This window comes from Pagrus major, chromosome 11 (genome assembly GCF_040436345.1).
Source record: "Pagrus major chromosome 11, Pma_NU_1.0".
In the NCBI taxonomy this organism is placed as follows: domain Eukaryota; kingdom Metazoa; phylum Chordata; class Actinopteri; order Spariformes; family Sparidae; genus Pagrus; species Pagrus major.
In genome coordinates this window covers 15,787,339-15,815,277 of record NC_133225.1, presented here as the reverse complement: position 1 = coordinate 15,815,277, position 27,939 = coordinate 15,787,339, and the positions used below count along the sequence as shown (strand labels likewise).

The window sequence follows — 27,939 nt, the reverse complement described above, 5'->3', positions numbered from 1 at the left end:
CATATAAACACATTAAGACCTTCATACTGTAGAATAAAATGTATATAAATAGAATTAAACAGTGAAACAAATTGCTACATAAGACACAAAAACATGCTTACTACTTAAAGGGGCACTATGTAGTTTTGGAGAAGAAATTCAAATTCAGAATTTAAGTATTAATGAGGTAATAATACAAACTCAGATATATTTATCTTCTCCCTATCTGAATAAACAAGCTGTTCTCAGAGGAAAATAAGGTGGCAGGGTCCGCCACATATAAACAAAGTAAAACAGTATGAAATTGTGTTGTCCTTTAAGTCAGTTTGTTTAATCAGTTTATTCAGTCGTGAAAACAAATGGAGTTTGTGTATTTAGTTTGTTTAGCTCTTTCTCTTATGATCAAAATGTCTTCCCCAAAACTGCATATTGCACCTTTAATCCTTAGTGGGGAGGGGGATACAATGGTGGCACTCATGACCTCAGTATTTTTAAAATCCTTTCTCAGGCCCTGTTATGTGACATTATGATACTGTGACCAAAGGAAATGAAAAATACCTCTTCCATGTGTACTTCATAAAGCTGTATTGCTGCATGACAGATGATGGTGTGTGTCATGGCTTGAGGTGATTCCTGTGGTCGGGCTCCAGTGCCAGGTTTTACAGCGGCCTCTGTCTGTGTCTGGCAGCAGTGCAGCATGAAAGCAGTGGGAAACAGAAACACTATGGCTGCCACTCTGTCTCTTACTCAGGTAACACTGTCTTACAACTCAAATATAACGACTGCAAACGTTTCGTGGCCTCTCCTTGCTCTGCTCGGAGACATTTCAACTGTGTTAGTGAAACCGGGTGGGCAGAAAGGCGAGCTTACCTCGACCCTCGGCTCTCTTTTTGGAAGTTTAGTCCTGCTGTGACTGGGAAAAGTTTCTGCCTAATCTCTTTGGGGACTGCGTAAGGGCGTAGCTAGCTAGCTAGCCTGCTAGCTAACAGCTAGTTAGTGTGCAGTGTTGGGCTGTTTTAGAGCCGCTTTATCAAACTTGAGATAAGCCATGTAACGTTACTTTGCTTCGTTTCGGCGGGAGGTGTTTATTGAAGCGTTTTGTACTGCCTCGTTTTGCTGCAGGCTAGTTGGTCCTGGCCAAAGAGATGTTAATGCGAGATACTCATGTGTGGCTCTGTTGTGGCTTTACTGTCATTTTTAAGCTAACTTGTAAAGCCACTGCTAACATTGCTTTCCGCTAAAAATCAAGCAAGTTACGGACATTATTCGTTATAGCCTCACATTACGCAGGGTGCTCATGTAGCTTGCTATAGACTGAATAACCAACCTGCTATTATTAGAAGTAAACATGCTTCACTGACTGGGTTAGTGTTTTTCTCTGTGACCTTCCTGAAGTGGACAACGTCAGTTTACTATTAGCCTGTTAGCTACTCTGTGTCCTATACAGAAAAACTCAAAATAGTCTTGTCAGTTGTTTTGCAATCTGTAAGGGGAAGTGAGCTTGAGTAGCCCATTAGCCAGCGCTGCTGTCACAAAATGTCAGTCTGCTGCTAGCTATGCTAGATCCTGAAGTTTGTGTGGACATGTGTTTGTTTGCATGCACAGCAAATAAGTTATTTAGCAGGTAGCAGCCAGGTGTAATAAGTAGGTTACAGTCCCAGACGTGTTACCTGAGCCTCTGTTGCCTCTAACAACAAACAGGAGCTTTCTGAAGTCAAACACATGAGTTGACATCTCTCTGTGTTGTCAGACCTCATTGCTGCGTTACTACTAAATAATCCTCCCACTGACCTACTGTTCAGTGTTGCTGCTGCCATTAATGTGTTTTACTGCCATGTCTGGATTAGGGAGTTGAAATCACCAGAACAAACCAGACTGGCCCGTCAACTCCCGCACTGTAATGTATCGTGCTATCTGCTGCAGTTTTGTATGGGCTAGTGGCTGGGGAATGATTGAGGGGTGTTGTTTTTTCAGTGCTCAATTAAAGAGTCACCAGTACAATGACCGCAGTGTTACAGCCGCCAACAGTTCCAGGCACACTATTGTGTGTGCCACAGAAATAAGTTGCATTGGCCAGAGAAAGATAAGTGTGTGTGGACAGTTATCTCGCTGTAAATTGGCAGTTGACAAAGCTTACAGATGACTATACTGGTCACAGAGTGTTTTACTTGAGACTCGTCTTCTGTGTCCGAGCGATTTGTGCAAGTCTGTAACAAGACTGATATTTTAACAGATCTCTACTATATACCCTTACATGCCATGTTTGTTTCTCTGTGGAGGAGCGTTACGACAGCTTTAACCACTGGTTGGATTAGCTACTCCCCAGTTGATTCACATTTCAGACAATTACTGTCCACTCCTTTCCTCCTTCACTGCACCTGTCGATTGAAAAGCACAACAACCAATTGTCAGTTTCAGCTATATGGAGAAGGAAATGCTGATTCTTTTCCTGTTCGGCCCAGCAGTGGACGGTCGTATAAACATAGGGGGTGCTTAGGGAGGATGTGACAGAGCGCCATGTTGGCCGTTGTCTGTGAAGTGACGTCCTGTTGTAACCGTCTAAAGCTGACCATCAGTAGCCTTGGGAAGTGTAGCCTATATCCTGAAGTCAGACAGCTCACTAGTCATTACTCTTATCTGCGTGCAACTCGGCAGAAACCTCCTGTATCATCGCTACTCACAGAAGTTCATTGTATGGTGTAAGACACGTTTTGTATGTCCCCAGAAAATTTCCACATCTTTGCCAGGAAGCCTCCCAAGTAATTATTGCCAGGATTAGCCAGTGATGACATGATGACTTCACTGAGAAAGCTAATGCAGACAACTTTGATGATCACTCATTTAAGTCATTTATCAAGCAAGAGTGCCAAACATTTACTGTTAGCACCTCAGTGAATGGGAATATTTGCTCCTTTTCCCGGCATGGAAACTTGTCATTGACGTTTTCTCAATTTTCAATTTCAAATTCAAATGATAGAAAATAATATTGAGTATAGAAAATAATTATGAATTGTAACCATCTGAAATCTGTAGCATACTGTCATGTGTGGAGTCATCATGTTGCCTCATGCTACTTGTAGGCCAGTCTTCCTTAACTGTCTGTGATGCAGAAAAAAAATACACTACTGTGGATCTGCCACTAACGACTTTTTCATTGTCGATTAAACTGTCAGAAAATGGTGAAAGATGTCGATCAGTGTTTCCCAAAGCCTAAGATGACGTCCTCAAATTACTAGTTTTGTCTGCATCTGAAGATAAATCACTTCACTGTCTGAGAGGAGTAAAGAAACCAGAAAATATTCACATCTAACAAGCTGGAATGACCTTTTTTTTAATTGTTCAAACATATAATTGATTTTCAAAATAGTTGATGATTAATGTAATGGTTGACAACCAATCAATTAATCGCTGCAGCTCTAGACTTCTTCTTTTGTGGTAAAACAGGTATTATGAGAGCTATTCTGTAGCACAGTGAACTAAATGACATCTGTTCCTTTTGTCTGAGCGGTGATCAAAGTGTTAATTTTCCCATCGGCAGATGTTTTTTGGCCATTGACAAACAATTCAGCTGTTTTACACATTGGTGTGTCTACATCCTCCATCTGTCTTTTTTTAACAGTGCCTTAGCTCAGTGAATGACACGCTTTCTGTAGCCAGCAAACACCTGCTGACCATTTGAGTTTGTAAACTGAATCTGGAGAGTTTATAGAGCATTTTAGTAATAGTAGTAGTTCATTCTCTGTCAGATTGTTTTAAAGTTAAGTTGTAGGGATTTGATGAATTTCATGCAAAAACCTAAAAGAGGCAACCTGAGCAGACACAAGGTTTATTTTATTTTATTTTATTTTATTTTATTTTTTTACAGTTCACTACAAGTGCTTTTAAATGTGGTAAAAGCTAGCGTGGTTGGATTAAGTCAGTAAACTTTAATTTGTATATTGTATTTTTCTTCTCTGACAGCTCTCCAGTGGAAATCCCATCTATGACAAGTACTATCGACAGGTATGTAAATACATCTTCCCAAAAACAGCAAAGTATAGTTTATTGATATTAGGCTATGGTGTGTTTTATACACACTACGTCTTTTACATTGCTTGAAATGTGTGTTCATGTATTACTAAATAGTGAGCCCATTACTGCTGTGTGATATAGCCATTTAAACATGATTTGACTGCTGCTATATTGTGCTATAACTTGCTCTGGATATAAAGTACAAAGAAAACACATGGTGAGAGAAACACCGATATTAAACAAACATTTTTTTTGTAATTTAGATCCACTGACCCTTAAACTGTAAACTAGCTTTAGGTAAACTGTAGTGTTGCAACGAGCAGTGATCTCTCTTCTCAGTTTTCTGTGTCCACAAAAGGAAGTACCTCTATGAATTAATAATGTTTCCCTTTGCCCGACATGTCAGGGGAGCTTGCTGTGAGCCTCATGAAAGACTACTAACAGATCCAATATCAAGCTAATAGACTGCTGAGAAAATAGCTTTGGTTTATTATCAGTATTGATTTAAGTGACTCCTCTATCCCACAGTGAGATTGTTACAGTTTTCAGTTGCTCTCTGTTTGCTTCCCTGTCACTGCTGAGAATACACTCGCAGCTTTCCTCCAGTGTTATGGTCTAAAGCTAATGGCTAAAACGAAATATTTCATAGCATTACAGCCGTGTTATTGATGTCAATCAGATGGTAAAAGCTCTAATAACTGTGTATGTGTTTGTGTGCAGGTTGATCCGACTGGCAGTGGGCGGGTGGCAGCGGCTGATGCAGCTCTCTTCCTGAAGAGGTCGGGCCTGGCTGACTTGGTCCTCGGGAAGGTGAGCAAAGAGTCCAATCAGGGCAGCAACATCACTTATTTGTTTCCTGTTTTATGTGTCTATGTTTATGTTGACTGTCATTAATGCGTGTGTCTCCGTAGATCTGGGATTTGGCAGACTCTGAGCGTAAAGGTTCCCTTAACAAGCAGGTACAAATGCAAATCATAATGGACTGCTTTTTCTTTGCATCAAGTGCGTAACATCAACTAGATTTATGTCACATACTGTGCCTCTGTTCTCTCAGCAATTCTTCATAGCATTGCGGTTGGTGGCCTGTGCTCAAAATGGCCTGGAGGTGGCGCTCAAGAACCTTCATGTGGCAGTTCCTCCCCCCAAATTTGTAAGTTTGCCTCTGTGTCCTTCATCAGGCTCTGTTAATGCTCTTAAAGTCACCTCCAGTGTTTATATCATGACAGACAGCTAAAATTCTCTTATATTGCCTTTTAGCCTGTACTGCAACAGCAATTAAACATACTGTTTTATTTCATGCATTACATATTTTTAATTCAGAGTCAAAGACTAACTGAGTTTTGTTTATCACCAGCATGACACGAGCAGCCCGCTGTTGGCAGGAGGAGGGGCTGTTGACATTCCCTGGGTTGTCAAGGTGAGGCACTCGCAAGTTTGTTATCTTTCTATCTGTTTTTTATAATCTGCTTTAATATCTTTGTCTTCCTCTTAAATATGTCCATCACAGAGTCTGCTTTTTTGTTAATGTAAAATGTCAAATAATCAAGTCTACTCAAATATGACACAGACCATTTGTTCATAAATATTGACTATAATACTTTAAAGTCAAGAGCGCTGCTTGACACCCACAGCAGTAACTTTTATGATTTATTTTCACAGCTGTTATTTTGGAATTTCTCGTTGCTTGTTTAACTTTCTGGAAGCATATTACTGTATAGTTCTTCAACAGACATAGCATTTTTACTTGAGTCATTTATTTGACTACTTGGCCTTTAATAATTGTATTACTGTTTTCTTTTGTTATTCTCCAGCCTGAGGAGAAGTTGAAGTTTGACGCCATCTTCGACAGTCTGGGTCCAGTAGGGGGGATTCTAACAGGAGATAAGGTCAAGCCTGTCCTGCTCAACTCCAAACTGCCAGTGGACATCCTTGGCAGGGTATGAGCCAAAAACAAAAGTTTAATCTGTTGACAAAATGATGCAAAGTGACAAAACTTAGGGGAGAGATCATATGCTTTTGTGTAGCATAGCAGAAAAAGTTAATAAAATTTTAGCAGGTGGCTTAACATAAAGCAAGTAAAAGTAAAAAGTGACATATTGTAGAATTTAATATGAGAAAGGAAAAGTAAGGAGTGCTCAGACGTTTAAAAAAACATGTGATGAAGGTGCGCTTTAGTAGGGAATACAGAAGTTCAGAGAAAAAAAAGATCCAAGGCACTTATCTGTCAAAGTTTTAAAAAAATAAAACAAATCTTCACCTTGATGGCTATTTAATTCTGAGTTGAGTAGCCACCCGTGCTAGTGTCACAAACAACTAAAGGATGACAAATAAAACCACACACTGCAGAGAGATTGAAAAAAGGATGTGAAATTAAGAGCTGGTTGGGTAGAAAATTAAATCAGAGAGGAAGTGAGAATAGGTTTTGAGTCAGGGCTTTCAGGGTCATGTATCATATACTTTTGTAATGATGCATGCTTAACAATTATATGTGTGTCTGTGTCGAAGGTGTGGGAGCTCAGTGACATCGACAGAGACGGCATGTTGGACAGAGATGAATTTTCTGTGGTAAGAAATGATCTAATATCACACAAAGAAACCACATAGGTCACAGCTACAGCCTTGGGTTGGTTTTAGCGCAGGCTGTTTTGCATTGATCCACCAGACGTATTAAAATTTACAAAAAGGTGTTTTCGCTATTAGATTTGAAAGTTTCAACACCAAATCTTTTGTTTGTGTGCTTGTATTTTACATGTAGTCTTGGAATTAAAAAAAATATATTATTAACAGGCTGTGATAATAATTTCTGTCGCCCTGAATCGAACAAATTCCAGACTCGTGGAAGAGGTGTGAAGACTGAATAACTAAAGGATGGTTCATTCATTGGTAATTGCCTTCAATCATTGATTTTTGTTGCCCTCTCCCAGGCCATGTATCTGGTGTACAGAGCTCTGGAGGGCGAGCCTGTTCCCATGTCCCTACCACCTCCCCTGGTTCCACCCTCCAAGAGGAAAAAACCCTCCGTGCCTCCCGTGATGCCCCTGTTACCCTCGCCCCCCTCGGTCAAAGACAGTCGCTCCTCCCACGCTGGCTCTAAGACCATGCCCCATCCCCCTAAACCCGCCCCAGCTCCTGTCCCAACACCAGCAGCTGCCCCTGTGAGTACTGGACCTGTCTCTCCTGTGCATGTGGTACCTTTATTATAGTAGCTGCAATCACAAACATTTAAAATGCATTCAAACTGGATAGTTCAGTGTGTTTTTCAAAAGAACAAGACAAAAAGGAGTCTGAAGAAGGTAAGTAAGTGTTCAGTTGGAGTTAGTGTTGTGTCATCTGTGTAAGTTCTGTTAAATTCAATTATGAAGCCACTCTGGTGCTAGTTAAAGTCTGTCTTGTTGCCTGTGCAGTGGGTGGTGTCGCCAGCAGACAAAGCAAAGTACGATGAGCTATTCAGCAAGACAGACGGGGACATGGACGGCCTTGTGTCTGGACCTGAAGTCAGAGATATCTTCCTCAAGACGGGGCTTCCCTCCGCCACACTCGCACGTATATGGTAAGTATTTTGTTAATTGATGTGAAACCTTTCCACTTGGTCTTTATTAAAAATATTGTTTTTTTTTAAATTGCTTCAAATCTTTTGTCAACTCTATTTATATTTGGCAAGAATTTCATTTTTTGTCTCTAGGGGCTTTACAATCTGTATAGCTTCAACACCTTCTATCTTAAGATCATTGACTTAGATAAGGAAACATTCTCCCCAAACAAAACCCTTAAATGGAGAGAAAAGGAGGAAACCTCAGAAAAAGCAACAGAGGAGAGATAACCTCTTCTATGTAGAACTTCAACATTTGGTTGATGAATTGATTAGTAATTTTTTAGACTATTTTGATAATCTATTAATTGTTTCAGTCATTGTTCAAGCAAAAACGTCAAAATATTTGCTGGTTCCAGCTTCTAAGATGTAAAAATGTTCTGCTTTTCTTTGTCATTTATGTTCGTAAAAGAATAGGAATTGGGTTTTGAACTGTTGGTTGGACAAAAGAAGCAATTTGAAGACATCACTTTGGGCTCTGGGAAATCGTGATAAGGATTTATCACAGTTTTTTTTGACATTTTATATATAACATTAATCTGTTAGCTTTAAAAAGTAATCGACAGATTAATCGATAATGAAAATTATCGTTAATTGCAGCCCTACGTCTAGGACGGACCAACATGTAAGAAACTTTGCAAAGTTTGTTAAAAAAAGTGGAAACATTTTTGAAGAAACCCAGTTGTCCGAGAACATTTTGTTTGTCATTTAAGCTGTAATATGTCAGTCCTGGGTGATATTGTTGCAGGATAATAACAGCACTGCAGTGCGTGCTGTGACCAGGACAATATCACACATATGGATTTTTACCTTCACATGGCTAATTAGCTTCAGTCCTGTTCTCACTGTGCTGTGTTTTGGTTTCCATGACCCCTGAACGAGATGATCAGTCAGGCAATCAAAAATAGCCGCTGCCCGAGGTGTAAATCGTTACACTCTTATGTAACCTGCCTCTGTTTGTGTTCTCAGGGAGCTTTGTGACATTGGAGACATTGGGAAACTGACTAGAGAGCAGTTTGCCCTGGCGCTTCATCTGATCAATCTGAAGCTGACCAAAGGCCTGGACCCTCCGCAGAGTCTGTCCCCAGAGATGATCCCTCCAGCTGACAGACAAAACATCAAACAGGTGAGTCACTCCAAGCACTCATCGCTATGATTGATAATTATAGATGTCTATATTTTTTTGGTCTCCATTCAATATAATGATGCAGAAAAAGAGCATACATTTGGCATTAAACAGAAACTTGGCTCAGAAGTGATGCATCACTAATAATGAGGCTGATGATTAATTTATTAGAACAACAGACCAGCGGTACAAGGGTAGTGATAACATTGAGATACAATAAGCAAGTGATAGTAGTTTGAATTACTGTTGGTCTTGAACAATGCTGCCTGGTATCCATTGTTCATATTCTGTAGCTACAGTAACAGGAGGACATCTGGTGTTTTTCTTTTTCATAGCAAAAAACAGAATCTTTAATCATATACTTCTTGGTTTTTGCCTGTCTCTGGATGTTTATTATGTTTTATATATTATTATTTTAGTATACTATAATAATAAAACTGATTTTATTTGTATATTTTGATAAGACATGGTCCCTTGTTTCTCCTGCATAATGGCTTTTTTAAGCTTGGATCTGCATGCCTTTCCTCCTTATGAACACTTTTATGTTGTTTCCTCTGTGTCTGCTCTTTAAATTTTTTACGTTTCGTCCACTTCACGTGTGCAGCGGGATGATCTGAGTGAGTGTGTGGTAGTTTACTGACTCTAAGGCATCTCATTACTTTGAACAGGCTGCCTCTCTTTGTCATCTTTCTGCCTTGTCTGACTGAATTTTCTCCAAATTTGTATTTCTAAATCACAAGTTACATCACTATTTGTCCCCGAGTGTCTCGTCATTAGCCGTCTAAATATTTATGCATGGCAGCTAAGCTGACAAGAGAAGAGGTCACTGTTTAAAGTATTTGGAGATGCACCGACGGCACAGAGTCCGATCTATAGATGTAAACCATTGCCTCGAAGATTAGATATTTTATGTTATAGAATGTACACGCGAAGAGTGGTTGTTGGTGTCTCTACCTTCATAACATCAGAGAATAAAATCAAATCCAGCACAGTAGATATATTTGAGCAAAACCCTTGGACCCAGAGTTTCTCTCCATCACTAGTATCCTCCCAGCGTCATTACTCATTACTCATCTTTACCCCTGAGTCAGTCTTCCATCCCTGCCATTGTGCAGAATTTTAGTAAAGTGCTGTGCTGTGATAGTTTTTTTTCTCTTCAACTGTAATTTGTCATTTCATCCACATATAAGTAATTTTGCAGTTCTCTCTACTGTTACAAAATGAGTCTGTACCTTCCATATGTGATTAGAGGTCATTCTTAGCTCAGAATATAGGAAGTTTCATGATGTTTGAAGTGTTTTCCCTTTAGTCGATAGTTTTATCCCCTTTCTCTCTGCCTCGCATCCTCTCCAGAACAATGTGGCTAACCTGGCAGCTGACTTCTCTGCCATCAAGGAGCTGGACTCTCTGAGTAACGAGATTGTCGAACTACAAAAGTAAGCTTTTGTTCCTATATTTCTCTATTTTGTTCTTCCTTTTGCAATTATTATGACAGATATTAAGGTTGCGATATGATTGGTGGGAATGATGTTTTAGCATCACAATCTTCATGATGATGATGAGACATTTGACGGGGTCTGTACCATCCTGTACTGACCAGCAGGATGCAGTGTTTTCCACAAACTGAGTGGGACATGGTGGGCTGCCCAATTAAATTTTATATGTTGGGAAACACTGGTTCTGGTATACACGATTATATCACTCTCACTCTCTCAGACTTCCTTTTAGCACTCACGCCCACAGCCTCAAATGAAAATATATAAATAGTGTTTTGCTGCAGCCTACGAAACACAGCAGATGGCTGTAAAGCCGAGTTATGTAGCTGCTGTTGACAGTGAGGTGGAAGAATGACGGGCAGAATATGCAATATTTGCCCGACTTCATGTATTCACCTCTACTTGATACCTTTTATACACTGTTTTTCACTATTTCTGTCAGAAACATCTAGCCAAAATAATTTTTAAAGAATTAAATATTTTGACCAGATACCGGTATAGTTTTTTTAATGTTTAACTTGTGTATTTTTATAAGCGAGAGAGAGACAGAAAGAACATCATCTTTAATAATAAAATACAGATTTCAATATCAGTTCTTCTTTTTGACAGTTCCTCATATTTCAGTCATGCTTTATTTCTCGCTTTAAAGATAGATGCAAAAATCTTGTTGCGCTGCTTTTTACATGTAGTGTTGGTTTTGCAGAGGGTTGGTATCAGTATCACTTGTAATGGATTTAAATGTCATAAGGAACAGAATTTAGCTTCCCTGTTCTGGAAAGCTGAGAGTAAGAAGTGAGAAAGTTCCCTTCCACCCCATCCCCCATAACTTTGAATACATATGCACACACAGATGTGTACACACACACACATGGACAGCTGTTCGAGGTGAGAAAGATGGAGCGAAATAGAAACTGAGAAAGTGACTGAGATCAGAGCTTCAGACAGGCAGCAGATCGAGAAGAGCTAGAAAAGATGATGCATGTTTGCAACTGCTTCAAAGTGTGGCAGCGACCTTCAGTTAAAGTGGAAGAGGCTGGTGAGGATGCTGATGATGATGGGTAAGAGGAGAACACGAGTGATACTCAGCTTGAGTTGACTGCTGGTTTGCTTGTAGAAGATGTTTTGTTATCAAGGGAATTGTGCATTTTGATGTAAGAGGAGAGAGAGAATATAAAAATAGCTGCTGTTATTTTCAGTCTGTGTTGAAATGGATGACAAAGGATAAGTGCTTATAAGGTTCATACCAGTTTTTTTGTGTTGTTGTGTTATTTATTGCTTTTAAACAACAAATAGACATCATTCATACTGAAATGTTTCCTTTTGTTTAGGATGTTGTAACATTGCTTTCAGAGCTGAAACAATACTACAAAATTAATAATTTGTTAATCCTATCATTAGTCTTAACATTATATCACACTCTCATAGCCTGTAGTGCATTTTATATTTAGTCTGCCTCAACAGACAAAAATAATTAACAGTGTGAGAAAACAATGGAGCAGCCTGGTGAAAATGACATATAGTCACAAGGTTTTATTAAAATAAAATAAGATTCTCCCTTTGAAAATGTGATCAATTGAAACAACAGTTCTTTCCAGATGCGTTCAGTATTCGTGAAAAGCACGTTTAGCTTAAACAAAAGAGTCGGTCAGGATATAAAGAAATTCTTCAATGTTTTGCTTTTCCTCTGTTTGTGTTGTTCTCGATGTTATATGCATTTGTTACAAATATATAATGCACCTTTACAAATAGCTTTAATATGTTCAAGAAGTCTGAATCGAAAAATATTAGATAGGTATGTGACACAATTTGAGTGTCAGATATCCTCATGTGGTCCAAATAAACCCTACTGCCATACTAAGGACTCATTCATAGCTAGTGCTGCATTCTCATACTCCTCGAATGGTCCCAGTTAACGAGTTGGGAAGTCATTCTTCCAACTTCCAACTTGTGCGTGAAGTCCAAATGTTGGGGCAACATGGACGCCACAAAGAAGTTGTTTTGCATTTTATTGCTCAGGGCGTTTAAACAACCCATTCACTGCTGTTTCCAGTATTTCTGTGACAAGGAAGGGCAGAGGAAAGGGATTATGTAAGCCATGGAATACATTTCACAAATATGCAAGTTACCATCAACCAAATGTTAACTTTTGTCCGTCATGTTTCAGTATCATATGACGGCAACTCATGTACCAACATTTTCTCCAACTTGTGGGGGCGTTCAAGTGAATTTTCCCAGTCGGAAAAATGTTTCTCAGATTATTCTGACAACACACGATGGCACAATTAAACTGCCATTATCTTACCGCATGTTATAGTTGTTTATGTCAGTCAGAAATAAGACTGTGATGACTTGAGAGTAGGGCTGCAAGTAATGATTAATCATTTAATCTATTAAATGTCAAACAATTATTTTAAAAACTGCTCATCACAATTTGCGAGAGCCTAAAGTGATGTCTTCTTCAAATTGCTACTTTTGTCCAATCAACAGTCCGAAACGCTTAATTTCTTTATGTACTATCATAAATGACAAAGAAAAGCAGCAAATTCTTACATTTAAAAAGCTGGAACCAGCAAATGTTTTGCTTGAGAAAAGGCTTTCACGCTTAAAAGATGATCAAAAGAGTTGGAAATTATTTTCCTTTCGTTCCACTAATCTTTGCAGCTCTACTTGAAAGGCAAATGGCACTGAAATCCTGTCCAGTATGAAAACCTTTACTGTAACACACATTTGAAGTAAACTGAAACATCTGTGCCTTTTTAATATGATTTAATAATAGCTGAAAACAAAGTACACATTTATTAATTGTCAGTTTGGAAACAATAATTATGCATCCTTCCTCCTGTCTCCGCCCTGTTTCATTTCCTGTCTGGCTGGGTGGATGAAAGAGTGAAGTAGAGAGGATGAACATACAGGCAGCACAAATGATGGATGTTGTAGGTTGGCTCATCATCACTCGTCCCTCCTCCCTCTCTTCCTCCCTTCATCCTCCAGGCAGCCATCTGCTTCTCACTCCTCATCTCCCACACATTTGACTGAGCAAGCACATGCTCACTATCCACAACACACTCACCCTCACCGCATTTACAGCGCCGTGCATCCGCAAGCCCTCAAGTCTCACACGCATTCCACCTTTCTTCATATCAGGTCACACACCTGCTTTTCAGGCGGCTCCCTCTGTACTGTGGAGTTTTGATTTCAGGACATTATGGTGGTTCAGGGAAAAGAGGTGGTGGTGGTTCAGGGGAAAGAAACAGAGAGCTGGTTGGGGCTGGGTGCGCTTGGAGTACCGGGTCTACCCTCTCTGTCCTTGGTGGCTAAATACTCCTGTTTCTTGTGCTGGGCCCCCAGGGAGAAGAGCACTGTGGAAGAGGAGATCAAGGAGAAGGAGGAGGCCATCAGACAGCGCAGCAGCGAAGTGCAGGTAAGGTCTCGCTGTCTCTGTTTGTCTGTGAGTACAGTGGATACAGAGAGAAGAGAGATTTATTGGCAGGAAGGATCGATGACATGGTCGCGTAGATATTTTCTTAAATTTTACTGGTGCACATGTATGAGCATGTTTGTATTTCCTTTGCTTGCCCCTTTTAAAAAAATAAAAATCCAGATCAGACAGAGCAGATGATAAGAGCCATAGGTGCTAAAGCAGCTTGTCCTCTTCTGTTGTAATTATATACTGGAGGAGAAGATCAATAATACATTTGGCTGGCAGTCTCTGACGCTGTGTTCAGAACACATAGTTAATGTCTCTCCGAGAGGGAGAGGTTGCTGTCCTTGTGTAGGCGTGTCAGCCTGCTCTGAGCCTGAGAGATGGGGCTCTATTTTTGGGAGCTGATGACTTAAAGGGCTAGTCTGCTCCGCTTCGGGGAGTTCAGTCTGATGCTGAAGTGTGAGGGTGGATCTCAAGGGAGTCTCACGCTGATGTAGCTGAATTTCTGAGCTGCGCTGCAGGGTAGCCTCAAGTGCTTTTGGCTATTTATACCGTAATGTGTTTTCTAAATATATTCCTTGACATCACATATTGTTGTTGTCGTGATCTGTGCTGTTACCACGGCCCTGACTCCATAATAAGATTTCCCCTGCAGTATTTTTCTCAAATGTTTGGAATTTATTTGTGGCAGCAAGCTCTGACATCTGTCACGTAAAAGTCGGCTGCAAAACGGCACTGGTTTCACAGGCTAAGTTCTGACTAGGGGAATAATTTTCCAGTGTACACATGTTGGATGATTTCTCAGCTTCAGCATAACTGTTTGAAAAGGAGAATGATGCATGCAAAATCACAACAGATCTTTGTAGGTGGGTGTGGAAGAAGATCTATTTGAGTAGGCTGTCCATTTAAGATGTATATATGGGGGGCTGTCGGGATGATATAGAGGTTAAGAGGCAATTCTGTAAATCATGATTGTAACATCCCTGGATTGAGTCCAGCCAGAGACCTTCACTGCATCTCATCCTCACTCTTTTCCCTTTGATTTCTTTTGGACTGTCACTCCTGGCATAAAAACCTTCAGATTAAAAAATAAACAAAAACAGAGGATGTTAACCCTTGGTGTCATCTGGTATACTGACAGACAAGTTGCAATACTGCAAGCATACAAACTGCTTTTGTTCACATATCAGACTGATAATTGACCACCACTCCACTAATTTCTTCCTCCCGTCACCATGTTTTGCATGCGCTTCTATATTCTTCTCAGTGTTGGCAGCAATGTAAAAAAAAGATATAGTTGAAAATTTGGATGTTCTTTTATCCCTTTTTAAAGAGCCTCTTGTTGTCCTTTCCGTATCATTCATATTTAAAATCATCTCTATATTCTGTTATTGAGCTCTCTCTTCATCTCTCAGCTTTTCTGTTTCTTTTTAGCAAGGTTTACCTGTAAAAGAACAAACAAACATATATAACTTATTTCCCCGTCTCATCTTTGGCTCGATGTCTGCAGGACTTGCAAGATGAAGTGGCGAAGGAGAACGAGGTGCTGCAGCAGCTCCAGGCCCAGCGTCAGAAGGTCCAGGATGCCTTGGAAGAGCTGGACCAACAGAAAGGCTCTCTGGAGGAACAGCTGACTCATATTCGTCAGCAGACCAGCCAAGAGACGCAACTGGTAGGTCTGCTAGGATTTTCTTTATTTCAGTCCTGGAAAGCTGCAGAAATGACTCACCACTAGCAAAGTACAACAGTACTATAAAAAATTGACACACATGACTCCATTCTCCTGAATGTTTACATCTGTCACAGATTACATCGCTGACATCGGAGCATGAGGAGCAGGAACAAAGGATATGTCAGTACGAGGAGGAGCTGGTCCAGGCCCGAGAGGAGCTTCTTGCTCTGCAGGAAGAGAGCAGGAAGCTGCAGGAGAAGGTCGAGGCCGCTCAGGAGCAGCTCACACCTCTGCAAGAGTCTGTCCGTGACTCGTTTACACAAGTTGCACAGGTCGGTTTGTTTGAATCAGTCTCTCATGCTTATGAACTGTTGTAATCCTGGTTCAACCATAAAAGTACTTTTGAAAAGTTCTGAAAAGTGCCATATTAATAATAATAATTGTATTATTATATAAAGATTCTTTCCTCTACAGAAAATACAAGCCATGTTTTATTTTTCTCAATGTTGTTCTTCTCCATCTCTCTGCCCTCTTAGGTTCAGCAGAAACTGAATGATCTAAAGGTGGAGGAGAGGTCAGTAACTGCCCAGCTCAGCTGGAAGAGAGCCCTGGAGGATAGCTCTCCTGTCATGGTCAATGGATCAGCAGGCCCTGCTGCAGAGCTGCACCAGGGGGACCCCTTCCAGCAGGACCTCTTCCAAGAGGACCAGCCCTTAGAGCTGAAGGTGGAAGAACCAGCTGCTTTCTTCATTGAGCAGAAAGAACATTCAGATCAAAAAGAGAAGGAAGTAGAGAACGAGAGAGAGGAGGAAGAAGAGAAGGAGGAAGAGATTCCAAAGACTCAAGAGGAGGAAAAGATGAAACCCGATCCCTTGGATGATCTGTATACTAGTCTGGCCTCCTCTGATATGTTCAATAATGTATCAGCTTTCACCAAGCCACAGGAGAACACCGTTATGGTAATACATAAACTTCATTTTCAGTCATTTTATAGATGGAAATAATTTAAACTTCTTACTACAGCTACACTGCTTTTTTTTCCCTTTTTAACACCCAACAATCATGCAAGATCAGCAGTCTTAATTTATATTCCATGTGATAACTAAACAAGAATTGTACCGAATGTAAAATGTTAAATTCTCTGTAAGAAATGCTAGTCGTCACTGTTTTGTCCTGTCATGTTTTCCAGGAACACAGTAGCCCTACACCCGATGTCTCCTCGGAGGTCACAGATGATGCTGAGGAATCGCCTAAAGAGAGCCCACCAAAAGTAAAGACCCTGAGTTTGTGCACAGTGTTGTTTAGCCAAACAGTTATTCTAGTAAAATGTGTCTTATGTAAACAGATCATACATTTGACAAATATAACTGCAGGTGCAAATGCCTCAAAAAGTACTTTCAGGATGCATTGAGATCTGTGTTTTTTAAACACAATGTTGACGTTATTGACTGTAGTTTTCAAGCTTGTCAGTAGATCTCTGTCGCTGTTCAACAGGTTGCATCACCAGAGCCAGAGAGCAAACAGGAGCCAGCAGAGTCCCTAGAAAACACCAGCACCTCCTCGTTACCACCTCAGGTCAGCCCTCGCTCCATGCCGCCTCAGAGCAGCCCTCCCTCGCTGCCTGAGATGGACTTCTTCAATGCAGACCCCTTTACTGACCGTGAGTGCCCACAAACATCTGAAGTTTAGTTAACAGCTAACAAATTAAATTGCTTTGTGCAGATATTTGTAAAAAGCTAACCTGCTGCTTCATATTGATTTGATTCAAAGATAAAATTGTATTTATTCTGGTGTTCTGTGTGTTTCAGTACCTACAGAATGATGTGATTAACAATTTGTAGACCCAAAGGCTTGTAAATGGCATGTTTATGTAGTCACATTGATTATTTTCTTTTTTCACCTTATAGACGATCCATTCAAAGATGATCCGTTTGGGAAAGCAGATGTTGCAGGTAAATCCTTATTTGAAAGTGATGAACAGGCAAACTCTGTCTTTGATATATATCTCGATCTCTTTTAATATAAAACAAATATTAAAACGTACATAAATATATATTGATATATTGATCAATTATGCAATATCTGTATCTGTTGCTTTTTGTTAAATTTAGATCCATTCGGAGGGGATCCCTTCAAAGGCTCCGACCCCTTTGCTGCAGACTCTTTCTTCGCACAGTCCTCCAGCGTCCCCTTCTCCTCAGACGACCCTTTCTCTGCCTCAGCCGACCCATTTGGTACCACTACTGGCGCGCCAGAACCAGACCTATTTGCGGCGAAGATGAATGACGCAGCAGCTGCACCAGCAGCAGGTCCAGATCCCTTCACCTCCAAACCAAACAATCCTACTTTAGCAGCCAAGGATCCATTCAGCACCACAGGGAACAACATGGCTGATTCTGACCTGTTTGGAGGCAAAGTGAATGCCACTGGTGAAGCGGATCCGTTTGGTTCTCAGGACGGGGGGACAGATCCCTTTAGTTCCTCTCAACCCAGCTCTGACCTGACTGTGGTGAGTAGGACGGCTGTAAAACCTGGTCACAATGTACTCACTCACAAGTTTAGTTTAGGAAAAAGCTTATTTTTCATCATCTAGCCAAACTTTTTAAAGCCTTAAATCACTGATTTTTAAGTCATTATGGTTAGGAAGTCTAAGAAGCTTTGTTCTTTATACTAATTTTAATAATAGGTATTTGTAGTGTTTCAGTAATATAGCGTATTGTTGTATCTGTATATTTGCATTTGTATTGTTATGCTGCTGTCTTGGGCATGTTTCCCTTGCAAAATAGTAATCAAAAGAGTTGGGTAGAATTTGAAAGCAATAACAAATTAGTTCCAATTTATCACATGAAGTTTGAGTATATTCATGACAGCAGCTTTAGTTTATTGTACAGTGTGTACAAACATATGTTTGATTTGTATGTTCTGTTTTTAGAAGGACACTGCAGCAACCAATGACCCGTTCGCTCCAGGTGGTACTTCAGTGAACGCCAGCTCAGATCCAGGTATGACTTGTGCCTTAGTGCCACCCTCTGGGGACAGAGCCCATTGCAGCTGTTGAAACTGTACAAAATGCACCGTTTACAGTTTACAGTCTTATATGCTCAGTGACTTTTATATGCTCATGTGTTTCAGATCCGTTTGCTGCTGTGTTTGGTAATGAATCGTTTGGAGGGGGCTTTGCAGATTTCAGTGCCTTGACAAAGGTAATCAAGTGTTGCTGTTCATCCTCTGTGCTTCACCCACACAGAGCTGAAGTAACATTTATAATGGAGTGAAACACACTGAATATCAAGTCAGTAACAATGATTGTCAGTTAAGTTGGTGGGAGTGCAAATTGTTGCGGCACAATGAATTCACTTCTGCTGTCATACCAGAACATCCAGGAAGACTGTGAGTGAGTTGTTGAGTGTGTTGTGGTTTTTGTGAGGAAGTATCTGGAACACTTGAACTTAATTGTCCTCTGTGGGGGAACTGAGCACTTTGCACACCAAACAAAGGGGCCTGTTGTATGTACTAATGATAAGTAATGTCATATGTTATTGGAAATTTGACATTTGTTTTCTGAAAATATTTTTGACCAAATGCCTTGACATCATAATAATACTTATAGTGACCATCTGTACTTTCACAAAATATTAACACAAAGAGATTTTGATCAGTAATCATCAGTAATGTGGATATAAGTGGTTAAAGGCAAGTATTAGAACAAGTAGAACAGTCTGTTCAGTTTAGATAATTTCATCACTTTACTGTAATGCAGCCTTAAAATCAGGAAAACACAAACTTATGACATGGGACGATAAACATTTGATCCTCTGATTATTTTCTAGATAAATCGCTTAATTGATGGTCTATGAAATGTCAGAAATAGTGAAAAATGTGTCTCAAATTCCAAAGTTCTTTCTTTAAATGTCTTATTTTGTCAGTCCAAAACACAAAGATATTCAGATTAATATGATATAAAACAGAAAAAAAAGAACATTTCCATAATTGAGAGGCTGAAAACAGGCTGCTCTATATATTGATTAATGATGCACTTATGTCAAAGTATTTTTCGGTATTTTTTAAACAGCAAGTGTTCACTTAATGTACTGTACGGCATCCAGAATGAAGTCTTCACAATCATTGCTGTGATTCTAGAGTAGCCAATCTATGGTTGGTTTTCTGTTGTTTTTTTGTTGTTGTTTTTAAATACTGTATTTGTGTGATGTATTTGGTTTGGTGTGAACCTTCTGTTTCAGTCAAACGGCTCTGACCAGTTTGGCATCAACAATAAGAACCTGTTCCAGGAAGACAGCCAGTCTGCCGGCTCTGATGTGCCCCCAGCACTGCCCCCAAAAACTGGTACGCCTACAAGACCACCTCCTCCACCTCCAGGTCAGTACTCACACTCTTTAGTCAAACTTTTGTCAGATTGTAGTGCTCTTATCAGTTAATTCAGGGTGTTTTAAAAGTATGTGTTTACAAATTCTGGTCCATGCTTGATCTGTCTTTCTACAGTATAACTTGTTTGTTGTGTATCTTTATTGACACTTGTATCTTGTCTGTCTGGCCTTTTTTTTTCTTTCAGGTAAGAGATTGTCCATCTCCAGAACAGAGTCCTCCGACTCCTTCCAGCGACGAGGGCACTTCCTTCCACAGCATTCAGGAGACTTCCCCTCCTCTTCCCTGCCTGCCAAGGATCCTTTAGCCGACCCCTTCGCCCCCTCCTCCCCTCCTCGTCACAACATACGGGAAGCTGACCGATTTGCCAGCTTTGACAAAGTGAGCACCTCCCTCTCGCCCTCTCCCTCACCTTCATCTGACTCTCAGTAGTCGTGCCCTCTTCTCCTTTTTTTTCTCCTGCTAATAAATCACATTTAGTTGTTTGATTAAATCAGACCCATCAATCAAATCAGGCCAGCTTTATAAATCACTCCATCCACTGCCGTTAAAAAGTCCCTAAGAGGTGATCAGCTTATGTCAGTGTCACATGGGAGCACATTTGATGATTTGATGACCTCGTTTTCATGAGCTCAGCTAGCATAAGCATTTAAATCTTCTATATTTGATTTTGTTTTTCTTGCACCCTGTCTGCTGCTGCTGCTGCTGGTGTATATTTTAGTTCTTTATTATTTCCTTGCCATGTAAAGATTCTTTATACTTGTAATTATTTTTTGTTACTGATTTATTTTGGGATTGCACTTAATTTAAGCGCTTTGATTGAAGTTGCACTGTCTTACTTTTAAAGGAAATGTACAGAAATGTCATTATAGCAGTTATAGATACGTTCATATATTAACTCTGCAACATATTTTGTCATAACAGACACAGGGTCCTCTGTTCACAAATGAATGAATAATAGACATCTATATCTATGGGTTGGCAGTGGATGGAGAGATGAGAGGCTGCTTGTATTTGGCTTTTGTTAGCCATCCCAACTCAGCACACTGACATCACATCATCTGGCATACTTCATTTTGAGACAAGATACATATTTATGCAAAATGTTTTATTTTATGCACCTTTTTTACACAAAATTGCTTCTCAGGATAGTTTAAAAATTGCCTTTGGTGCAAAATGGTCCTTCTGGTTTTGACTAGTGACTTGGCTTGGCATCAATATGTAGCTGGGTCAGCACAATTATGGCCCAAAGGCATGAGATCAGTTGCCCTTGAGATGCAGAGGCTGCTGCTTCTTGAGTGAGTCTATATACTTGAAGCTATCAGTATGTTACAAACTCATGAGAAAAATGTGTAGCAGCTTGGCTACACTAGAAGATGAGAAATATCATATTTAAAGGGTAACTCCACCATTTTCACCCAGTTGTTGAGTTGCATCATGGTAATTGTAGGTGCCAGTGTGCCATCTGTCCACTGGTCTAGCATTGCCCTCCAATAACACTGTTGGATGTATTATGGACAGTTTAAAAACTAATCACTGAATGAACTGTTATTCCATGCATTCTTCCTTTTTAAAGCCTGGTTGCCTACATTACCCACAATGCAACTTAGCCATTGGATCATCAGAAAACATGCAGCTTCTTCTGCAACCACAGAAGGCTTTATACTACTTTTTTGCAGTAGTACTCCACGAGACCTCTAAACACACATTAAAGGTGCTATTTGTATGAAAAGTTGATTTTTCAGTCTCGGAATGAGATGCAAAAATCACCTTTTCTTAAAAATAGCAACTTAAATGTGTCAAATTGGTGGGGTTACACTTTAATATTTTTCTTATAACAAGTAACAGCTAAGTTGCTGTAAAAAAAATTGCATTATCTTAGAAGAACAAGGGAACTAAAGTCCCCTGGCTGTTTTCTTCTTACTCATTAAAATATGTGTAAATAGTCATATATCTAAGATTCAAATAATCAAAGAAGCTGTATGAAAACGAGTCAATGCACATGGGTTGAACGCTTGTTGATATATCAGGAATAAATTTGTAAAAGTATTAAAATCCTCTCAGCTCTTCCTTTCATGATACTGCACAGAAATGTGCTGTCACGCTGTGAATTTGGGATGGATGACTACTATCAAAAGTCTTTTGATGCCTCTCCGGTCACATGACTGCACCCGCATGTCCCCTTTGAACCCTGACCTGCACGCACTAACTTGTGTGTTTGATTAGCTGGCTCTCATTCACTCATACCACTGCCTCCGCCATTCTTCAAACCAGCTATTTATTTATCCATGCATCCATCTGTTCATCCATCCATCCTTTCATTTATCAGTTCATTCAACCCTTGTCTGGTCGAGAAACAGATCGCCTGTATTCTCTCTGTCTGTGTGTGTGTGTGTGTGTGTGTGTGTGTGTGTGTGCGCCTTCACACCTCTGTCATAAAAGTTGAATAAAGAGTTGAATCAAGGGCACCATCTCTGGCTTCTATGTGCATCCATGACACCACTTTCTGCAAACGCCTGAGCTTTTAAAGGACCATAGCTACGTTTTTGCATTTGCAGTTCATTTACCACATGATGTGCCTGTACTTCACTCCATCCATGACATTTTCCAAGGCATGCTTTAAATTTAAAATTATTTCCTTCCTTTCTAGCAGCCTGCCTACGTCTCTTCATCAGTTCTTTAATTCCTGTAGTGACCACACAGAAAGCAGGAGAAATACTAACAATTATCTACACTGTGGTAGGCTTTGAAAAATGTTTAGCAAAGATTTGGCAAGGATTTTGAAATGAACTAAAACATGCAAAAAACCAGCAGTGTGGTCCTTACAAGTATTTTGACAGAATCTCATCAGATCTCTTCAGTAAGTGAAAATAAAGAAGACACAAGTACCAGAGACTGTTTGTGAAGCGTTTCTTTGGCAGTAACACGCATCATTCCTCTTGCTACGTTCTTTATTGATGTCTGATTTCATTCACGTTTAAAAGCAGCAGTGGGATGTATCACCTTCAAGTAATAAATGCATGTTCTCTACTAAATCCGCTATATGTTTCTTCAATGTTTTCATCATGCACGTTCTGCCCTTCTCTACACCGAAATCATCAGCTCATCAGCTCTAAAATACTTCCTATCGAACGTCGTCATCGCTTCCTACTTTTCTTTGCATGTTTGGATCTGCACTGGATAACCCGTGATGCTTCTGTCTGTCATTCACTGAGAATAACGAACCTGTCCACACACTGCATGTCCGTTTTTGTATAGATTAACTGATTTAAGTGTTTTAAAGTTCCCGTCCTCTGCCGTTTGTTGTCGTGAATCTTCAAATGTGATTTTCTTCACACCACTCACATTCGTCCCACAACAAGATCCCCTCTTTCATGTTTATATTCCATTCCTGCTTTTGTCCTGATCAAATGCCTCCACAAGATGTGTGATGACACACCTGAGGGGCAAAGATCGTCACTCTCTTCATGGTCATCTGCAGGGAAACTGATTTAACTGGCTGTTTTTTTCTTGTAGTTTAGTTGTGGTGTGGCTAGAGCTGCAAATAACGATTATTTTCATTGCCAAATAATGGTCTATAATGTCAGAAAATTTGTAAAAAGGTGTGTCACTTTGATGGATGCTGGCTCATTTTCATGGCTCACTGACGCAGATAAATGTTGAATGACTACAGATTAACAAGTCAAAATGTCCTCTGTGTCACTGCGTTCTGAAAATATTCGTCCGATAAGGGATTAGGAGATCTGACAAAGTGATGGCTCTGTAACTTGATTCTGTTTTACCCTCTTTAGAAATATTTTCAGCCATCACACAGGAAGTGCTGAGTACAAGCCACAATACAGTAAAGGATGCCTTTGTCTGTGACCTGCTGCATCACCACAGTAGAGCCAGACAGATGCAGTGACAGTAAAATATCAGAATCAGCATGTGTGGCTGCCAATAAGCAACAAGAAATTACACAGGGTGTGAGAGTGCATACAACATAAACTGAAACATCCCTGCTTCGATTCTTCTTCGATTGTTGCATGTCATTCATGGTGCTTTCGTTCCCCTTTTTTTATTTCCTGGCTAAAATGCCTCGGAAATAATCTTTCAAAAAAGAGAAAACAAATTGCAGTAGGTATATGCCAAAAATATGTTTAAAAGGTAACGCCACAAATCTCACATTAAAGTGTGTTTACTGGTCTTGGAAAGCACGACTGCATGTGTGGGGGAAAAAAAGGAGTATAAAGCCTTTTGTGGCTCCAGAGGAAGCTGCATGTAATCTGATAAATTCCCTCCAGTGATGTCACTCGGTGGCTAAATTGCATTGTGGGTAATGCAGTCCAGATTTTGAAGCAGTCCAGTGGTCCAGCGTTGCCCACTCCTATAACACTGTTAGACAGTTTAAAATCAAATGATCAAAATCGATACTGCACAAACAGATTATCACCTTTTTTATTCCACACATTTCTTCCTTTTCAAAACCAGGCACCCACATTACCCACAATGCAACTTTGCTGATGAGTGGCAATTTATCAGATTACATGCAGCTTCCTCTTGAGCCAGAAATGTTTATATAAAAATAAACTTGGCTGATATATTTTTATCCAATATATCTATTAAAAAACTGTATCAATAATCTCAAACTGACAGGAAAACAAAACATTCCCTCTGAGATATTATTCCTGTAAACGTGACTACATGGGATGTTACAAGGCCAGACAAAAAACTACAGCACTAGAGCAGCAATGCAGTTATCAGTTCCTATATGGAGCTTATCATGCTAAATGATAAACATCATGCATTCCATCATCCAGGTATTGTTGTTGTTGGTTATCTGTTACCAGCAGCCTCTGAGAACAAGTTTTTATCTTTGAGAATCTGTTAATTGTACGTGTGTTGTCTGTCTTTGTGTCGTTTGCACGTGTTTTTCTTTCCTTCCCCGTCGTGTGTGACGTGTGTGTGTGTTCTCTGTGTTCATGAAGCAGCAGTATCCGACAGAGGAAGACATGATCGAGTGGGCAAAGCGCGAGAGCGAGCGAGAGGAAAAGGAGCGACTTGCCAGGCTCACCCAGCAGGAACAAGAGGACCTGGAGCTGGCCATCGCACTCAGCAAGTCTGAACTCTCCTGAGGATCTCCTTTCCCATTCTCCTCCCCTCCCCCTCCCCCTCCCCCTCCCCCTCCTCCTCCTCTTCCTCCACTGGCCCCGGCTCGGCACGGCACGGCACAGCCTGGCCCAGCCCAGAACGCACCAAAGCAAAGTGGGGACTGCATAGGACTGATTCAGCAGCACCTGCTGACCCCATGAAGAGACTTTCTTCAAATAAACCCACCTCTGAATCTCTTGACGCCCTCTTCTCCTCAGACTGTTCACTGGCGCTGCAGTATCCTGTATTTCTTCCATCCTGTTGGTCTCTGTGGTTTTGTTTTGGAGGAGAGGACCAAGATGGAGTGTACGCTCTAAAGAATGGATTGTTGAATGAAATGCAGTGAATATGGGTTGATTTTAAGATGTTCTCTGTTTATTTCCACACCAGGCTACAAATGCCACTTTAACGTCTCCATAATGTAATTTATTTAAACATACAATTCAATAGTAGATTGAAAAGTCCTGTCATTATCCACTAACAGTACTCACTACACTTTATTAAGACTCTCTTTAGCCTCTGACGTTATATTGAGAATTTCATAAGATTGAAATGATTAAAAGTAGATCTGTTATTTCTGGAGAGTCCCACTTTGCTTCCAGCTGTTTATAGACCTTCTGAAACTAACACATGAACTGTGCATAGTTTCAAAACTGGAAGCAGGAGGCACTGTAACCAAATTTAAGAGTGCAAGTCAGTCCTTTTGAACGGACTGACTGTGTACTCTTCGGCAGAGCGCCTGTAAGATTTTTAAAGATATTTTGTTCAGAACAAGTTGACAGAATTCAACCATTTTCTACATGTTTAACTGGAAGTTACCAGTCCTCTGATATGTGAAATGCATGAGCAGATTTATACTTAAATCGAACAAATCCACCACAGCTACCATATTCAGCTCCTAGATACTTTAATGTCTTTTTTAAATATCAGCGGTGCAATGCCTGCCTAGCATCTATCTTTGTTAGAGTGTTTATGTTTTGGGGAAATTCTGAAAGGATTTAAACTACATCTGTTTCATGTATTGATTAGATTTGAATTAGCATTAAAAGTTCAGGGCACACTACATGGGATTGCACTAAACAAGAACACAACATTCAATATCTGAGATTTAGATAACGCAGCTCTAAAAATGTTATTTTGTCACCCAAATACTTATCTTATAATTTAGGACGATTAGAGACATTTTATTAATGTGACCTAAAAATAGAAACTGGGTGAATGTATAAGTGTGGAAAACCCGATTTATAGCCACTTTATCTGCTCTGTTAACTCTAACATGAATGATGTTGATGATATTGTTAATCCCGACAGCAGTGTATTAAAAAAAGGGTAAATGACCTCAAGTATTCAGCATCCATGTCACAAATCTCACACCAGGTCCTGTTTCAAAGCGTACTGTCGGTGCTTCTTTTGTTGCATTTGTTTATTTTTCCTGAATGTTTTTTTTCCTCCTCTCTGAGAGGCTAACTGGATTTCAGAGTCTTACACAAAGTCAGTAAAAGTTGATTAGTGTCTCTGCGTTTTGGTGGAGCAGTTTGTTTGTCTTCTGTCTGTCCACTTCAGGCTCTGTGAGGATTTAACTTGCAAAAAAAAACCAGCTGGTGTGGTGAGATAAACGCTCCTGTTGCACTGCGTCCTCCTTCCTGTTAACGCCCACACAGCAGCGGCTGGTTGGCCAGTGATTCTTGTGTGTTTCTTCTCCCAGAAAATGAGCTAAGCTACTTAACACTGAGTGCTAAACTGTGATAGAGGGTTTTCGAACAAGGGAAGGCTTGGTCGAACAGCAGGAGGTTTTTCGTTTTCTTTACTACTTTCTGACCAAACAATGCACAACATTTTGGACACCACTTCCTGTTTTTTTTAACTTTCTCTTTGTCTTGTTCAGAAGGAGCAACGTCATAGTTTTCCTCTACTCATGTTTGACCAGTTTAATGTCTGTGGTTGATGCTGCACTTTCTACTCGTGTTGCAGTTTATTGTAAATACTAGAGAACCTGTTCTTCACCTTCATCGCTAAGTCATACTACAATTTCTGGTTTCATTCTCTCTCATCTAAAGGCCACCAGACATGTTACTGTCACCTGTACAGACTCCTTGAATTTAAAAATCAAAAACCACTTATGTTTCTATAGTCGTACCCATAAAGGCTTTTTAAAACTCAAGCTAATTGTATTTTATTTTGTATTTTCTAACATGTAAGAAAAAAAAATCCTTATTGGAAGGTTTGGCCAGAATATGTAATGCATTTAATTGAAACAGAATAAATATTAAACATGTGTAGTTTTGCAGTTTGTGTGTTCTTACTGGGATCATGTCATGTTATTGTGTCCAGCTGGCAGCGGTGGAGTTTACAGTTGCAATACTGCATTATAAAATACTCCAGTACAAGGAAAAGGCCTGCATTCATCAATAGTTGTGAAAAAGCAGTGGTGGAAAGTACCTACGAACATATTCTCAGGTACTTTAGTTAACCCAACCCCATTTTTGAGGAACTTACTTTATACTTCTGCTCCACTACATTTCAGAGGGGTACACCCAAAAATCTAAAACACATAATTAGCTGATGACATATGATGCAATGCTGTAGATTTAACTACCCAGCAGTATACTAAGTAACATGTACATTAAGTATAAACTTAATAATGCATCTGTGTTAACAAAGTAAGTTGTGCTGGTGATACCGATACTTCCATTCTTTGACTTTCATAAGAGTTTTAATGTAGGACTTTTACTTATAATGGAGTAATTTTACATTGTTTTCCTCCTCGCTCATGAGCCAAAGTACATTACAATGCCAGACATAGTGGAGTAGAAACAGAAAGTAGGAGAAAAGTACCTCAAAATTGTAGATTTTATTAAATGTGCATATGTGCACATATATTTTTCTCTTACAGAGCAATTAGAAACACCAGCATTCAGTCAAAGAATGATTTAAAAATGCAAAAATGTGGACAGAATAGTGTGTTTTCATGAATAAATAATAAATTATAGTAAAGCATATATTATGATTGATAGATAGATAGATAGATAGATAGATAGATAGATAGATAGATTGATTGATTGATTGATTGATTGATTGATTGATTGATTGATTGATTGATTGATTGATTGCACTTCAGACGGGGTGCGT

General features: G+C 39.8%; 1 protein-coding gene across 3 annotated transcripts; it reads left to right on the top strand.

Moving 5' to 3' along the window:
- The first annotated feature begins 656 nt into the window (after window positions 1-656).
- eps15 (epidermal growth factor receptor pathway substrate 15) lies at window positions 657-27,089 on the top strand. Of its 3 annotated transcripts, none has more exons than XM_073475961.1 (25): window positions 657-730; window positions 3,940-3,981; window positions 4,711-4,800; window positions 4,902-4,949; window positions 5,045-5,140; window positions 5,345-5,407; window positions 5,802-5,927; window positions 6,496-6,555; window positions 6,915-7,145; window positions 7,395-7,540; window positions 8,549-8,705; window positions 10,059-10,141; window positions 13,550-13,622; window positions 15,136-15,297; window positions 15,432-15,629; window positions 15,834-16,256; window positions 16,487-16,567; window positions 16,792-16,957; window positions 17,205-17,249; window positions 17,409-17,806; window positions 18,230-18,299; window positions 18,430-18,500; window positions 19,539-19,674; window positions 19,868-20,061; window positions 24,654-27,089. In XM_073475961.1, the coding sequence occupies exons 1-25, from the start codon at window positions 677-679 to the stop codon at window positions 24,792-24,794; spliced, it is 3,354 nt and encodes a 1,117-aa protein (XP_073332062.1). In that variant the 5' UTR covers window positions 657-676; the 3' UTR covers window positions 24,795-27,089. The 3 variants fall into 3 exon arrangements, with proteins under 3 accessions (XP_073332062.1, XP_073332061.1, XP_073332060.1); XM_073475960.1 differs by having other exon boundaries at window positions 671-730; window positions 24,651-27,089; XM_073475959.1 differs by having other exon boundaries at window positions 671-730; window positions 24,648-27,089.
- The last annotated feature ends 850 nt before the right edge of the window (window positions 27,090-27,939 follow it).